This window comes from Podarcis melisellensis, assembly GCF_964234715.1.
Source record: "Podarcis melisellensis genome assembly, chromosome: 8".
Classification (NCBI taxonomy): Eukaryota; Metazoa; Chordata; class Lepidosauria; order Squamata; family Lacertidae; genus Podarcis; species Podarcis melisellensis.
Window position 1 is genome coordinate 3,357,332 of NC_138540.1, and position 16,508 is coordinate 3,373,839.

General features: G+C 46.7%; 1 protein-coding gene across 1 annotated transcript in view; it reads left to right on the forward strand.

Annotated features, from left to right (window-relative positions):
• The window catches only part of PROM2 (prominin 2), a 41,191-nt gene that overhangs the window by 5,035 nt on the left and 19,648 nt on the right, over nt 1-16,508 (forward strand). The window contains exons 3-12 of the mRNA XM_081921287.1: nt 1,221-1,423; nt 2,971-3,091; nt 7,591-7,654; nt 8,609-8,698; nt 10,611-10,810; nt 12,238-12,312; nt 12,421-12,484; nt 12,901-13,060; nt 14,305-14,457; nt 14,915-15,038. Coding sequence (XP_081777413.1) covers nt 1,221-1,423; nt 2,971-3,091; nt 7,591-7,654; nt 8,609-8,698; nt 10,611-10,810; nt 12,238-12,312; nt 12,421-12,484; nt 12,901-13,060; nt 14,305-14,457; nt 14,915-15,038 — 1,254 coding nt within the window. The remainder of the gene's footprint in view (nt 1-1,220; nt 1,424-2,970; nt 3,092-7,590; nt 7,655-8,608; nt 8,699-10,610; nt 10,811-12,237; nt 12,313-12,420; nt 12,485-12,900; nt 13,061-14,304; nt 14,458-14,914; nt 15,039-16,508) is intronic.

Here is a 16,508-nt window from a genome sequence, read left to right on the forward strand (position 1 = left end):
GAGGTATAGCTGGGGAACGGTGTTTGGAGGCTGTGTAGACAGTTGAAAGAGATTTGACATTAGCAGATATTTAAGAAACGGTGAGGACTTGGAGTTGGTGGGCAGTAAACCTGAGGATGTTGTTAAGAGAAGATTATAACAGAAGACATGGGAGTCCTCCCCATCTCAACTCATCTAGGGTTGCCATATTCCAGGGATCAAAAACCTGGACCCCCACCATCAGGCCACCCCCCACTCTCTTACCTTTGCTGTCTTCGGCCTCCGGCTCATGATGGGAGGCTGAGCAGCCCCAGGACGGTCACACAAGGCCTGGTGGCGGCCAGGAACAACACCAAGCCTGGCACGACCCCCAGCAGGCCGCTCCAGGCCACCCGATGCCTGCTCCCTGTTCCGGGGCACAGTGCCTTCTGAGCATGCACAAAACGAAAACATAAAAATAAAAAGCAACCCACCCCTCAAACCCAGACATTTAATTCAAAATGCAAAAATCCACCCAGATGGGGGGGCTGCCCCCCCCCCCGGACATGTCTGGGAAATCCCAGACTTCTGGCAGCCCTAAACTAATTCCTTCTTAGGTAGACCTCCTCAAGTGCCACCCTCTTAGCCAGGTGGCTGTATTCCACAAAAGCTAATACCAAGGCTCTTCCTTGGTTTTGCTGCAAAAAAGCTATAATGGCTGACTACTCTGGAAATCTCGTCTCCTTGATTCCCCATTGATAACATGACATTCCAGCCTACAAGGAGTCCACATGTCCTCTCTCCAACCTAATCCTTCTTAACAATGGACATTTTTCAATTACAATGAGAATCATAACTAAGGCTACATTCACACCATACATCTAAAGCACTATAATACCACTTTAAACTACTCCCGGTGAACTCTGGGAGCTGTAGTTTCTTAGGGGTGCTGAGACTTTTTAGGAGACCCCCATTCCTCTCACAGACCTAGAGTTCCATAGGAAGAGAGACTGATTGTTAAACCACTGTGGGAATTGTAGCTCTGGGATGGGACTTGGGGGTCTCCTAACCACTTGCAGCACCCTTAACTGACTACAGCTCCCAGAACTCTTTGGGGAAAGCCACGACTGTTTAAAGTGATATGATAGTGCTTTAAATGTGTGGTGTGAATATGGCCTCAGGGGTCACAGAAGCCAAGCAGAGTGGCGGTGATAAGAGAGACCAGCGATCATTCTCTGAAGGACTCTTGCTTTCCTCTCCAGATCCTCCAGTATCAAACAGGATACATCATCTGCGCCACAATTGCTGTCATCTATTTTGTGGCGCTGCCCATGACCGGGTTGTGCCTCTGCTGCTGCCGGAAGCACAGGCGCTGTGGCGGGCGGATCAAGGCATACCGCCGCTCCCTTCTCTGCCAGCGCAACCTCCTCATGTTCTGCCTGCTCCTGACCACGCTCGTCATCCTGTAAGTGAGGACCTGAGCTAGTCCACGACATCCGTGCCATGGTGGGGGGCAGAGGGGGGGCTGCTTGCAGGACTGACAGTTACATGGAGGGAGAAGGAGATGAAACTTTCTGGGGAGGATGTGAGGCTTGTCATTGAACACCTGCATTGGCTTTCCCATTTCCTACCAGGCATATCTAGAGGTTCTGGGTGGTGGTGGTTGTTGTTGTTTTACCTACATAGCTTTAAATAAAGAATTAGGCCTTCCTGATTGTGTTGGGCTTCCATCAGCACCAGCCAGCATGGCCAATGGTCAGGGCCAGGGAAGATGGGAGTTAGAGTCTCAAGCTGCGTAACTCTTGCCCACCAAGGCTAAGAAGGATAATAACTGGCCTGAATCAGACCAGTGGCCCATCTGGTCCACCACATTTTTGTCTCCTCCTCCTTCCAGTTCTGTCCCGCCTTTCCTTTGAGGAGCTCCTGGTGGTGTACACAGTTCTTCCCTGCTTCCCATTTTATCCTCACAACAACCCTGTGCAGTAGACTAGCTTGAGAGACAGTGACTGGCCCAAGGTCACTCACTCACTGGGCTTCATGGTTGACCAAACTCATTTGCCTTTGCAGCTTTGCAGGTGGGGCTCCCTATAACCCACAGAGCACCATTCCTATAAGCCCCATTCCTTCCTCCCTTCCTTCCTTTCACAAACCACTTTCCCCAGGTTTCTGTGCATCCTGATTTGTTGTGGACAAGTTATGCCAGCACTGTCAGTGGTTCAAGATGTTTGCAGAGACATTGTAGGCAGATTAGTGTTCCTTGTTAATTTAGCATTTTGGCCTTCAGCTAGTGAGTCAGGACTCTCAAGTGGACGATGCTGCAACTTCATGTGGATTTTAGAGCCAGCACCACCCTCTCTTTTTTGTTGTGTAGGCTTTATTTTTAAAGGAAAAAAGATGTGTGGAATGGAGAAAGAAAAGACTAATGAGAAAACTAAAGCGCAAATGAGAAAGAAATGTCAGATCTGCCAAGCAGAGAATTGCCCCATATTGCAGCCTGGGGTTGGAGATGGTCCTCAGTCTGAGAAGGTTAAAGGCAGGCTTGGACCAACTGTGGTGTCGTGGTTAGAATGTTGGACTGGGGAGATCAGAGTTCAAATCCCCACTTGGCCATGAAGCTCATCAAGGGACCTTGAGTAAGTCAGTATAAGCTACCCCACAGGGCTGTTACGATGCTAAAACAGGAGGTAACCATGTTTGCCACCATGAGTTCCTTGGAGGAAAGGGAGGGAAGTAAGTCAGAAACCCTGGAAGTACAGAATGCTGGCATGACATGAAAACTGCCTGGGAGGCAGACTACAGGTCCATCACCTGATGGCTGCAAATCAATGTGTGAATGAGCAATCACTCTGCCTGATAGTATTTCCACTCCACTGTGTATGTATACATGGAGACAGTTCCCAAATGTTCAGTTGCTTGCCAGTCATCCAGTATTCAGTAACCAAAATAAGAGACGTGCATAGTCAGACAGAGGAGATCACTATTTATAGTATGCTTGTACCACTTTTCTTGCAGAGGTGGTGTTATCTGTGCTTTTGCTGCCAATCAGAAGGTGAAAGAAGAGTTGGAGCCTGGTACCCGGGATGCACTAAACACCCTGCAGGTTTTGAGGCACCACATGAACTGGGTCCCCCGAGTAAGTTGGCAACACCTCTTGTCTCTTTCTCTGCACATTCGCCTTTGCTATGAGTCATTATTGCAAGGAAATTTTGTCTCTTTACTGCTAAGATGTCCAGGTATAGAATCATGACTGGAAAGTTGGACCTATGTGGCGCTCTCGGGCATAAGTGCCTCTAGGTTGCTTTACAAGACTCCTGTTACTTTTTTTCAAGAAGGTCTCCGCTCAAAGTATTGGGCGCTGAGGCCCAGGGAAGTGGTTTTCCAGCCCAGTGGGTGTGGGACAGGGCAGAGATGAATCAGGATGAAGGTGAAATTCTGAGGAAGGCAGATCAGGATCAGAAATGTTGGGAGGCTGGTGGTTCAGTGCACTGAGCTGTTCTTAGGGATGGGGGGGGGTGGAGTTTGATGTGGTTCACATTTTAATGTGAAACCGTCTTAATTCAAACTACCCCAAACAACACACAATTTGAAACACACCCATACTTCAAAATTTATACACCTCTGAATTTTGCAGTGCAGTTCTCTTACCAAAAATGTGTATTAAAAATGTGTTTATTAGGGGAATGTGTGAATAAACTCTTTTTAAAAAATGCAGATTGATGTGGAAATGTGGCAGACTGAAATTAAGATAGCAAAATATGAGAAACTGAGCAAAACTGCTCTCTGTGAGAACAGCAGGTGATTATTGTGGGCAGACCCACACCATACATTTATATCAGATGAATAACCCCCAAAACAGAATTCTGGGAATTGTAGCTTGTTATAAATACTGAGAAATGTAGTCCTGTGAGGGATAAATTTCCATAATTTTGGGGGGCATTTGGTGTGTTTTTAATGTATGTTTTGGAGCTGCCTTAAGATTAGAATTCCAATCTGCCATGGTGAAGATGGATGTTTCATGGCACCTGAGTGTGTCAGCCACTGGTTCAGATGCAGAGACGTCCTTCCCCCCGTCCCGTCCCCCCACTGGCTGCTTCTGCTCTGAGAAAGTGGAAGGACAAGGCAGCCTCTGCATAAGATAGGTTGGCTTTCTGGCCACCATTGCGCCTGGCAGCAGCAGCAGCTGTACCACCAGCAGCAAGGCTCCTTAACTGCTTGTGTGCTAATGCGAGCTGGCAAGCGGGTGTCCTTGGAGACACAAATCCAGGGCACTCTGAATGTGCCACAGCCTTCTTCAGCAGCTGGCAGTGGCACGTCCCCTTTGCAAGCCCAGAGCAGAGAAAAAGCTGAGAAACAGCTCTGCAGCCTGCGAGAGATATCTGTGGCGCCATGGGGTGGTCCAAAGGGTGACGAGGGGTTGCTGAGCAGTGGGGCAAGCTGCAGAGGAACAGCTTCATTAACCAGAAGTGGGTGATGAGCCATTTGGGAGTGGAGTGGTGGGGGAAAATTCAGTTGGCTGGGAGTCATTTTAATTTGCTGTTCATACACAGCATTAAATCTTAATGGGTATTTTATTGTTTCTCCCTGTTATTGGGAGTTTTAAAAAGATGTTACTTCCCTGACTGGGAGGAGCTGAACTAGAAATCAGATAAGCCTGCACCAAACATTTTCCACTTAGATGCCACAAACCTACAAGCTTTCCATGGTGTTGTTTAAATCTGGCACCTACCACATAGCAGGACAGAGAAAATGTGTATTTTTTAGGATGGCGTAAACAACAAAATGCTTCTGGTTCAGCCTTGCCCAGTATGATGCCCTCCAAATGTTTTGGAAAACATTTGGAGGGCATCATATTGGGCAATGACCCAGTCCACAACAGAAAGAAGTGCAGAGAGAAGAAACTTGAACTCCACAGTGTGCGAAAACTTAATGCATTTTGGAAGACAGGATCTTTCCTTTGGAGCAATCTTAAACTTTAAAACTCTGTAGAATAACTGAAACAGCTTGCACAAATATCCCTGCCTATCCTGAAGAAGGAAGCTGTGCCCCTAATGCGGTGAACTATAATAATTCCTTTTGGTGGGCACTTATGTATGAAAATATGCTTGTCCTTTTTGCATACTTGCTGGTTTCTATGCCTTTCTCCTGGTTTTTGGTGTTCCATTTCAGCCAGTCCCTCCCTCTGTTGCTTTTAGGAGAAATTACACTGGAAGCAGTAATCACAGATTTCCCACGTAATGACCAGTTAGTTCTCAGATGCATGAATATGACAAAGACATCTTTCTCTGGGAAAGCTGCTGCCCTGATTGATTTGTTAGTCTTTAAGGCGCTGCAGGATTCTTTGTCGTTAAGGAGGGGGTCCCATCAGTCAGCCTACGTAAGGCTAAACAAAAAACGATGTGGCAAATCCACAATCAGGAGCCCCTACGGTCCCCACCACTTCCACATGCAAAACAGCAAGTTTGCCTCCAGACTATTTTGCAAGCGCATTTCAAGCACATAACAGAACTTTAAGTGGCGGCTAAATGTACAGAAGAGTGTGGGATGGACAAATGATTAACCATAAGGCAAGCTAAGGATGGAGGAGAAATTTAATTCAGTTTGTACTTAAAGGCAAACATCTAATTCATACTTTCTGAAACAATAACTTATCTGAATTTCGCAGTGCAGTTCTCCAGCCAAGTAATATGTTCAAAAGTGCATATGGGGGGTGTGTGTGTGTGCATAAAAATGCATGTATCTGTGAAAACAACATACAAAAATACATTATATTGGGGAAATTTGCATTGCAAACATAGGCATATTAGGCAAAATCGTATTGCACAAAAGTGTATATTAAGCAAAACTGCATGAATTTTCATGACGACTAAGAAAAATATCACATACTGATGTGCAAATGTGGAGAACTGAACTTAACATTGGAAAGATGAGAAACTGACATATTCACTCATCCTGACCACAAGCAAATCAACATGAATGCTCCTTGTCATATGACCTCTCTGCAAACAATTCAGAACAAATGGTCAATAAAGATTGAGCATAGTTTCACCTGGGACCTTCTTCATGCAAATCATACTCTATTTTATTTGTTTCTTTGTTTAATTTGTATAGCACCCCTCATCTGAAGATCACAGGGCAGTTTACAATATAAAAACACAAAAATATATAGCATAGTATCAAACAAAAACACCCCCTCCCCACAGTTTAAAATGGCACAGAGAAGAGGAATGTTTTTGCTTGGCTCCTAAAGATATGCAACGAAGGCAGCAGGCAACCTCCCTGGGCAGAGCATTCTCCAGGCAAGGAGCCACTGCAGAAAAGGCCTGCTCTTGTGTTTCCACCCCCTGGGCCTCTCATGGAGGAGGAGGCACATGAAGAAGGGCCTCAGCCTTTCCCCATCAAGTGACTTGATAAATGCAAAGAAAATGATCAAAGCCACATTCTTGTATAACTATCCTGGGGAGCAGTGGTAAACGTAAGGTACTCCCAGACAGTGCAACGCAACTAGGTTTGTGTGCGCACACATTGTTTTTCTCAAAGAACAAATTCTGCATGAATTTCAGCTCCTGGCACCACAAACACACACTACTGTACTGCCTGCAAATAACAAAACAAAATAAAAATCTATCCCACTTGACAGATTGAAAATGGACTGTGGCCAATTTCATTACCAAGTCGAAAAGTCAGCATCCCTGTTGTATTTCTTGACCTTCTCATTCTGCCAAGGTTCTGACTTCCACAAAGACATTGGGAAGTTTCCCGTGAATACAGCCACCTCTCCCTCCTTTCTAGTTGTCCCTTTGCCCTCTGGGCTGAGTTTTGAAGTCACAGAAGCATTTGTACCACATCTGTGTTTTCTACTGGGGCACATGCAGCCTGGCTTTGAAACGTGTGTCATGGAGCATGCTTGCTCCTGCGCTCCCAAGGAAGCAGTGATGGCTTTAAAAGGGGACTGGACAAATTCATGAAGGCTGTCAGTGGCTACTGGTGGGTATATCCTGAGGGATATATTTTACCTCCGCAGCTGGAGGCTATAACGCTTCTGAACACCAGTTGCTGAAAACTGTAGGAGGGAAAAGTGCTCTTGCACTCATATCCTGCTGGTGGCATCTGGTTGGCCACTGAGAATGGGATATTGAACTAGGTGGGCCACTAGACTGATCCGGCAGACCCTTCTTAAGTTCTTAAAACTTGATTTATACGGAATGTGGACCACCTGGAAAGCACTTACCGATGTAGGTATCCCACACAGGCCCATTCACGTTCAAATGCACTTTCCACGTGCACAGACTGGTTCACTGGTTCACATGGAATGTCACCCTGCCAGTAGTGCCCCTTCCTGGGTCACTGAATAAGCCATAGGTCCCAAGTGCAAGTACTGTAAAGCTTCACTGGCTTCCCGCTGGACCTTATGGGGCTAAGAGCTTACCTCTCCGTGTCTCATTTCAGCTTTGCAAGGAGACAAAAGAAACAGCCTAACCCTGGGGGTTTTCTATAGCAAGGGGTCAAGGTTTGCATGGGTCAGAAATGAGGTCTGATGCAAATCTTTCCTGAAAGATGCCAAGTTGTGAGTTGAGCTCTTATTTCAACCCTTTAAAAGTCTCTCTCTCCTCCTCCTCCCACCCCCTGCTATAGGGAGTTCAGCTGACCGTAGAGCAGTTTACAGTCCCGAAACAGCAAATCCTCAGTGACCTGAACAGTAAGTTGCCATTGCTGTGTATGTTTATGTTTGCCTCAGGGCCATGTCACCTATTGCTTTTTCACGTGTATGTCTCATATATATATATATATATATATATATATATATATATATATATATATATATATATTTCAAGACTTGTGTGAATGCAACAGGCTATTACAGTGGTACCTCGGGTTACATACGTTTCAGGTTACAGACACTTCAGGTTACACACTCTGCTAACCCAGAAATAGTGCTTCAGGTTAAGAACTTTGCTTCAGGATAAGAACAGAAATTGGGCTCCGGCGTCACAGTGGCAGCAGGAGGCCCCATTAGCTAAAGTGGTGCTTTAGGTTAAGAACAGTTTCAGGTTAAGTACGGACCTCTGGAACAGATTAAGTCCTTAACCCGAGGTACCACTGTATATGCAAATGTCTGCAGAAGTGCCCTCATCAGGCACTCAGGGATGGGTTTGGCTCCTGCTTGAGTGTCGTCTCAGACTGAACATTTAATGTGAGTGGGGTTTGATGTTCTGTTGGTTTGGCACAAGCAGTAAGAGAAGATGGAGAAAAGGCTCCCATGGGTGCTATTGAAAACTTTCTTCCGAATGCAGAGAGCAGCTTGGGGGTGGGGGAAATGTGTCAATGTCCGGAGAGTTTAAAATGTATAAAGCAGTCTTCATTAAAGAATGGATTTCAGAGCAGTATATAAAACTGCATTACATAAATTTATTATCTGTATTTGTGTATTACCCAGTAACTGATATTCTGGGATTAGCTAACAATGAAATTTAAAACCACAAATATTAAAACAAGAGAACCATCAAAGCAGAATAAAGCAATCACAGTGTGAATTAGAATAAGTAAAGCCAACAAGAGCACAACAGCTGTACAGCATAAGACATCTTCCTAGCTACGCTGAAAAGGTGGGAATTGCCCCAGATTTGACAGGTGGTGCTTTTGTGTTTTTCAGATGTCAGCTGGACCATTGGCACCACCATCCACCTCCTGCTCAAGGGGAATGTCTATTCTGCCATGGATGCTTTGAAGGCCAGAGTGCAAGGTAAGATCAAGACTTGTCTCAAGCTATTATGTTTTAACTCTCATAGGCCATGACACTGTGGCAGCTTTTTGCAACCGGGTGCCCTTGATGTGGCTTGGACTACAATTCCCATTAGCTATGCTCCCTTCAGCTGTAGCATCATATGGCCTTGTTGGCTGGGGCTGATGGGAGTTGTAATCCAAGCCATCTGGAGGGCACCAGGTTGTGGAAGGCTGGTTGATGATGACACATCCTACATGGTTTACACCTTCAGTTTACCAAATGATACCTGTAGTTCATGCATGATGAAAGCACAGAGTCACCCCTAAAAGGCTTGCATTACAGCTGCCTGTCCCAAAGTGCAACTAAATAAAATAAAATACTCCTGTTTGGACAAATACTGTATAGTGATCTGTTGTAATGGGGTTGCCTCTAAAGATGGCCAGGAAACTTCAGCTGGTTCCAAGTCGTGGCCAGCAGAGTCCTGGTGGGTATCCAGTGCTCAGCTTCAAGAATGGCTGTATTATAGAAGTTGCACTGGCTTCCAGCGTGTTTCTAGTCCCAGTTTAGAGTGGTGGTGTAAACCTTTGAACCCCTAAAGGGTTTGGGACGACTACCTGCACCCATACCATCCTGCACACATACCGAGATGTTGTAGAAACATAAGCAGAACCTGCTGGGTCTGGCCAGTGACCCATCTAGCGGAGCATCCTGTTCTCACAGTGGCCAGGCAGATGCCCAGAGATGCAGCTGCAGGGCCCTCCCCTCCTGGGATTCCCAGCAACTGGTATTCAGAGGCAGACTGCCTCTGAGGGTGAAGATGGACGCCCTGCTGGTGTGTCCACCTCCTGGATCTAGGAGGGCACCTCTGGAACTGCCTCCCCACAGAGCTGTGGTGAGTGCCATTCAGAGGGCCTGACAGACTCCTTTGTTTTCATTGGCCGTCCCTAAATAAAGTTTTGTCCATTCACTGGATGGAGATTACAGTATTATTCTGCTATATAGTTCTGAGCCTGCTTCTGTTTTCACGAATCTGCTTTATTCCTGTTTTGAGCAATACTGACACAAACACACCTGTAGTTCTTATTGTCATACGCCACTCTGGATGGACTTACCCTGGAAAAATAGCATATTTATATGCTATTTATTTTGGAAAATAAGATAAACCAAGAGCGGAATTCACAACCTATTGTGAGCTAGGGTTGCCATCCATCCTGTATAACACAAGATTGTCTCTTATTTCAATGTACAATTCCTGTATTGATTCAATACAGGACACAGTTTGTCTTGTATTCCCCGTTTCCACTCTGCTGCTGCACGCACGATCTCTCCTGCTTCTCACTTCTTCCTTTTCCTTTTCCCTCCTGACTCCCTCTCCTCATCTCACCCCCAAGGAGGATCCAACCAGGGCAAGGCTTTCAGGCTGCTGCTTCCAGTTCCCTGCAGTTTGGGCTGGGTGAAGGCGGCCATCCGCAGAGCTGCACCCGGGGAGCGCTGGGCCCGTCGCTCAGAGAGGAGCAGGCTCTGGGTCTCTAGAAACAAGCGGTTTTCTGCAGGTGTAGCCCAGAAACCCCTGTTCCGAACATTGTTATCCGCATGACATTTGAGGGGGTGGGGAAGAGTAGCTCCCCATATGGCTTGCCATCCCCCCTATCCCTTATATTTTTTTCTGTCCTTCAGAATTTAACGTGTGGAACAAAGCTCATCCCCCCATCAGAATATGCACATTTATTTGTTGCTCTGGCCTGCATATATTGCTGTCCAGTAATATACATTACTGCATGTATGTGAAAGGATGTGTGAAAGGTCACATGTTTCAGCACCAGGTGGGAAAAGAATTTGCCCCCAACCTCCCGCTGCCTGCCTGCCGCTATCCTGTCCTGTATTTTGCCAGAACAAAGGTGGCAGCCCTAATGTGACCTTTCTCTTTAAGACCTACAGAACTCACTGCACCATTTGCAGACTCTCAACAAGACTGTGCAGGCCCTGATCCAGCAACAAGATGAGCTGGAAGCAGCCCTGAAAGACAGGAAGCAAAGCCTCACTTCCCTCCTGGAGGATCCAGGCTGCATCTATTGCGCCGGTGCCCTGAGCCAAGCTCAGAGTTTGGAGCTGGGCGCTAACTACCACAAAGTAAGTTCACCGAGAGGCTGGGCCCCTCCAGGATGGAGACTCTTGCTTCAGTACAAAGGTGCCTTTAAAAGGGCAACCTGTTCTCCAGTGCATTTCTGATGAGCAAAATAAACAACTGTGCCACTTCTTTTGGTGCACGAAAGCTTGTACACTTCAGCAGGATTTGGGCCAGTAACAGATGTTCTGTTGCCTCTGCTGTATTTCTTTAGGTCATAGACTTGAATTCATGTCACATTTCCTTCAGCTGTGTTGAGATTCATGTTTCCTGTCCAGAAGTGTGCTTTCTTCTTCTAGAATGGCAGTTGTCAAGGCTAACTGCAGGGACCTCTTTAATGAAGCACAAGCTTCCACACCCAGCTTGGCCATCGGCCCCACACTTCACACTAATTTCAGTAGCTATTGGTGCACAGAACTGTGGGTTTCAGGGTCAACGCTTTGGCACAGGGGAGATCTGTGATTAGATCTCCCAAGTCTTTTTTGAAAAAGGGAGAATGCATGCAGCCCTCCAATGTGGATTGAGGCAATGTCCTGACCTGCATGGTATGTTTCCCCCCATGATGGAAATAGCAGCTCCATATGTGTGTGCAAAAGGGTATTCACTTCCTGTCAATGCTGCTACCAGGGCCAGCTCAAGACATCTTGCTGCCTAAGGCCAAGGACAAGATGGCAGCCTCAAGCCCCAAGGCATAGACAGAAGCCAGTTGGACTGGTGGTTGACTCTTACTACAATACAGGTGAAAGGACAGCGTCTTCCACTGCATTTGAGGGCAGCAGGCTACTGTAAGGGGTACAGGGCAAGCCACATGGCACTCACAGCTCTGCACCTCAGCATCTGCCTTCCTCATCACAGGGCAGCCCTGGCTGCTACCCAGTCTGATTTTAATGGGGATCTGCTGCTGCATTTATCCCTTTAAAAACACACAAAATATCTGATCATAGACCTGCCACCATCTTCTCCAGTTGCACCCTTGTTTTCTACACAGTGGCTGTGGCCCTCCAGATGTTATCGGCCAACTCCCATCAGCCCTAGGAAGCATGGCCAATGATGACGGATTGTGGGAGTTGAGATCCAGCAACACCTGGAGGGCCAGGTGTTCTCCACTCCTCCTCTAGGTTACAGACTTCCCCAACCTGGTGTAGGAGCTACTGGGGAGGTGGAAATGGAAAGAGGGATGCCTCTTACCAGTTGAAGAGCTTTCAGGAACCTGGTGTCCTCCAGGTCTTTTGGTCTACAATGGAGCTGATGGAGTTGTAGTTCAAAACATCTGGACGGCACCAGGTTGTGGTTATAACTGTAGATAAAGCTCTGAATTTTCCATGGGCAGGGGGGAATACAACTAATGACTATATTAATTGAAATGCACAGAATTTTCACTTTCTTCTCCACTTCCAAGCACTTGTCTTTTATCAGTGGTTTGTTCCCTCAGGTACCTTCAGTAGAAAAGGTTTTGAAGACCTTGCATGGGCTTCCCAAGGCTAATTTCTCTGAAATGATTCACCGGGTAAGTAGTTAAAGAATCTTGGAGCAAGAAGAGAGACTTCTGCTTGTTCTTTAGCAAAATTCACACTTGGCCCAGTGTGTTAAGTCATTTCGGTTTCTGTGCTTCTAGGCCAATAGCAGCTTCAACTCTATCCCGGGACTCGCTCAGGTGAAGATGGCGGACGTTGTTCAAGGTGAGTTAAGCCCTTCCATGCTCATGCTGAGGGTGAAGGGCTGCAGCTCAGTGGTGGGGCATCTGCTTTGCATGCAGAAGGTTCCATATTCAGTCCCTGGCACCTTCAGCTGGGGCTGGGGAAGACTCCTTCCTGGAACTGCTGGAGAGCCACTGCTGCCGGCCAGAGTGGACAACGCTGAGCCGGATGGACCCAGCAGGGGGCAGCTCCCTATGTTTCCATTGCTAGGCTGGAGGCCGTAATTCCACTGTATGGTGTAGATTCATCTAGCCAGGGCTTAATTTGGATTGGGGGTTGGGGTTGGGGGGTGGTGCCAGGCTTGCTTTTCATGCTAGTGCCCAGCGCAGGAATGCGTGACGAGAAACCACAAACCTTGCTTGGCTCCTCCACATTGATGTTCTGCTCTTGCCTTGCAGAGCTCAAGGAGGAAATAGAGAAGGCCGCCCAAAAGTTGCAGTCCATCACAGACGACTTTCCGATCTCAGATCACACCCGTCCCATGAATGATGCTCTGGTGAAGGCTGAGAACAACAGCCGGCCCTATTTTTTGGAGGCAAAACGTTACGAGACATACAGGTAAAATGGAGCTCTGTGCTTTGCACGCAGGAGGAGCAGCATTCTCCTTTTGACACATCCTCATGCCAATCTGCTTCTCATTCTATCCCTCCCGTCTGCTCATCAAGCCATTATGCTGTAGTGGTTAGAGTGCTAGACCAGGACCAAGGAGACCCAGGTTCAAATCTCTGCTAAGGCACAAACCTTGGGATGGCCACTGTCTCTCAGCTGAACCAACCTCACAGGGTTGTTGTAAGGATAAAATGGAGAGTGAGATCCCATTTATGCCACCCATCTTGAGCTTTTTTGGAGGAAAAGTGGGAGATAAAAGTAATAATAAAGATAATTTTAAAATTCTGTTGGCCAGTTAATTGCTCACAAAAATACTTTAAAAATCATAATGACAATACTTAGCATGCATAGAGTGCTTACGAACATTTAAAGCACTTCATTTACATTTATGTATGTATGTATGTATGTATGTATGTATGTAAAACTCTATGATGCCTTTCTGCCAAAACGTGGCTTCCACAAATCATAAAGAAATCAATAAAATACAGTAATACACAAAGGAGATTTAAAAACACACATACAGTTCAAAGCAGAAGTGCAAGTGACCAGGAGAAGTTAACTCATCACAAGGGCCAATACAAACCAACAGTGACGGTATAAAAAACTCAACATAAGCAGCAATCAAAGGCTTATCACGGAAGGCTTGGGGAAACAGGTCAGACTTCACCTGGCCCCTGATAACAAGACATGCTTCATCAATGGATCCTGTTCTGTGATTGAGCCACATCTCTTATAGCAGGGCTGGGGGAACTGCAGCTCGCCAGGTGCTGCTGGACTGCATCTCCATCATCCCTCTCTGTTGGCCGTGCTGCTTGGAGCTGATGGGAGTTGAAGGCCACCACATCTGGAAGGCCAGGAGGAGGAGGAGGAGGAGGAGGATTTTCATTTAGGAACTGCTTCTATGCCAAAATGGCTTCTAAGCAGTTTACAAACCAATACTGTAAACAATTAAAATCTCAAATATACAGGGGCATTCAGATGTCCTTAATAAAACATATAATATTAAAACAATTAAAAAGCATAACAGAACTTTTAAGAAACCATCTGTAACAATAAAATCAGAAGTTCATTTATAGAGAGCCCCTTACTTACAAGCCACCCAGTAGAATCCAGGTCTGTGGGCAATGGATTTTTGTTTGCTTATCTCCTCCAAGCCTCACTGATGTGTCCCCACTCCACTTTTCTGTCCTCAGGTGGCTTGCAGGTGTCATTGCCTGCACGGTCATCTTGCTGATCGTCTTCTGCAACTTCCTGGGGCTTTCCTTTGGCACTTATGGGCTGGTCTTGCGAGAGGATCCCAGTGACTATGAGAGGAGGGGAGAAGCTGGAGCCAGATTACTCTTAATGTAAGACATGTCTGAGTCCTGAGTCCTGGGCATGTCTGAGTCCAGCACAGAGGGTTGATTCCAAACTCTGTTCCAGGGTGACATGGGATCCTTTAGGAGGAAGGGTGGGATATAAATTCAATAAATAAGAAAAATAAAAGATTAGTGTTCAGAGAGTGTTCTTGTGGTGGGGAGGAGGGAGGGAGGGACGTCAGTCAGAACTCAGTGGCCAGTATGGCCAAGTGCTTGCCCTGACCTTCAGGGGATCTAGTCTGAGGGTGCTCTGAAAATGGTCAGTGTTTGAAAAAATATGTCTATGAGGAGAAATTTGCACTCAAATGCCGGTGGACGTTCATGTGATTTTTACTTTTTTAAAAAATTGCAACCTGATTCAGAGATGTGGAGAACTGTTCTTAATAGGACAACACTTAATAGTGTTGAGACCTGCAGGAATTTCTCCCTGTCTTTCCTGTTACAGCGGTGTCGTCTTCAGCTTCCTCTTCTCCTGGCTACTGATTCTCTTGGTCTTTGGCACCTTCTTGCTTGGGGGAAATGTCCAGACCTTGGTGTGCAAGCACTGGGCCAATCAGGAGATCTACAAGGTGAGTTTGTGTGCATGGAAAAGCGGACAGTCTGCCCAAGAGTTGCAGGGAAAAGATGCCACTTCTTCAGTGGTTCTGCTCCTTCCTCCTGGGCCGTGTTCAGAAAGCGGTGTTGGGGGATGGGTGCTCAGACCCCTGGACTCTCACTTGTGGGGTGCCTCAAGGTTCCGTCCTCTCACCCATGTTTTTAACATCTACATGAAGCTGCTGGGAGAGATCATCAGGGGGTTTGGGCTGGGTGTTCATCAGTATGCAGATGATACCCAGCTTTACCTCTCTTTCAAATCAGAACCAGTGAAGGTCCTGGAGGCGGTTGGAGGAGGGATGGTGGCTAATAGATTGAGGTTGAATCCTGACAAGACAGAAGTACTGCTTTGGGGGGGACAGGGGGCAGGCTGGTGTGGAAGACTCCTTGGTCCTGAATGGGGTAACTGTGCCCCTGAAGGACCAGGTGCGCAGCCTGGGAGTTATTTTGTTTAATATTTTGTTGGGAGCCGCCCAGAGTGGCTGGGGAAACTCAGCCAGATGGGCAGGGTATAAATAATAAATTATTATTATTCTAGTCGATTTGGTGGGGTTAATTTCGTAGCCTATGTCGTGCTCCCATTGTTCTTTTATTGCTGTGTACGGAATATAGGAAGCTGCCAAAACCTGAGTCAGCCCATTGGTCCACCTCTTCCCCACTGTCTGCACTCACTGGGGCTTATCCACACTTACCTTTCCTCTGCTCTTTCCAGACACACCCCATGCTTTAAAGGTTGTCCTTTCCCCATGAAAGCTGTTCTTTAAATTTCAACCAGAGCAAACAGCAATCCACAGAAAACCCAAATTGACGTTTGCTTTGATTAATGCTAATGAGTGGGTTTTTGTTGCGTAAAAAAATAAATAAATTGCTGTGGCCTGGAAAGAGTGTGGCAAGAGGCAGGTGTGGATAAGCCTTGGAAGTGGCTCAGCCCTTCCTGGAGATGCCAGGCATTGAATCTGGAACCTTCTACCTGCAATGCAGGTGCTTGTTTTTGATCAGGGAAGTGGCCTTGGCAGTTGGGTTGAACTCGCTCGCTCCCCTGTTGCAGCAATGCCCTCCCCTGAGGCTTCCAGATCAAGACTTGTGAATGTCAAAGAATAAAAATCTAATGAGGTCGATCTCCCCTGCCTGATAATTCTCATTAGTAAAGACACCAATGTGCTCTTTCACCACTTCCATTAATTCTGGGGGGGGGGGGGGTGGAGTGTTGCAAAAGAACTTCCACAGAGATTTTAGCTTCTGTGCCCAATCGACCCAGTTCTCATTCTGCTTCTTTCAGTGCAATAGTTTGGAACCTCAGGTCTGTGGGCCTATTTTCCTGGCCCTTGGAAGTCTCCCCAGGCTACACCATTTACTGCTCCCACTTTGCATTACTTGCTGGACTGGAATGTGTCTTTAAACTCTGGTGTTGTTTCTTGATTGTCTGGATGAAGGACAAAGAGGGG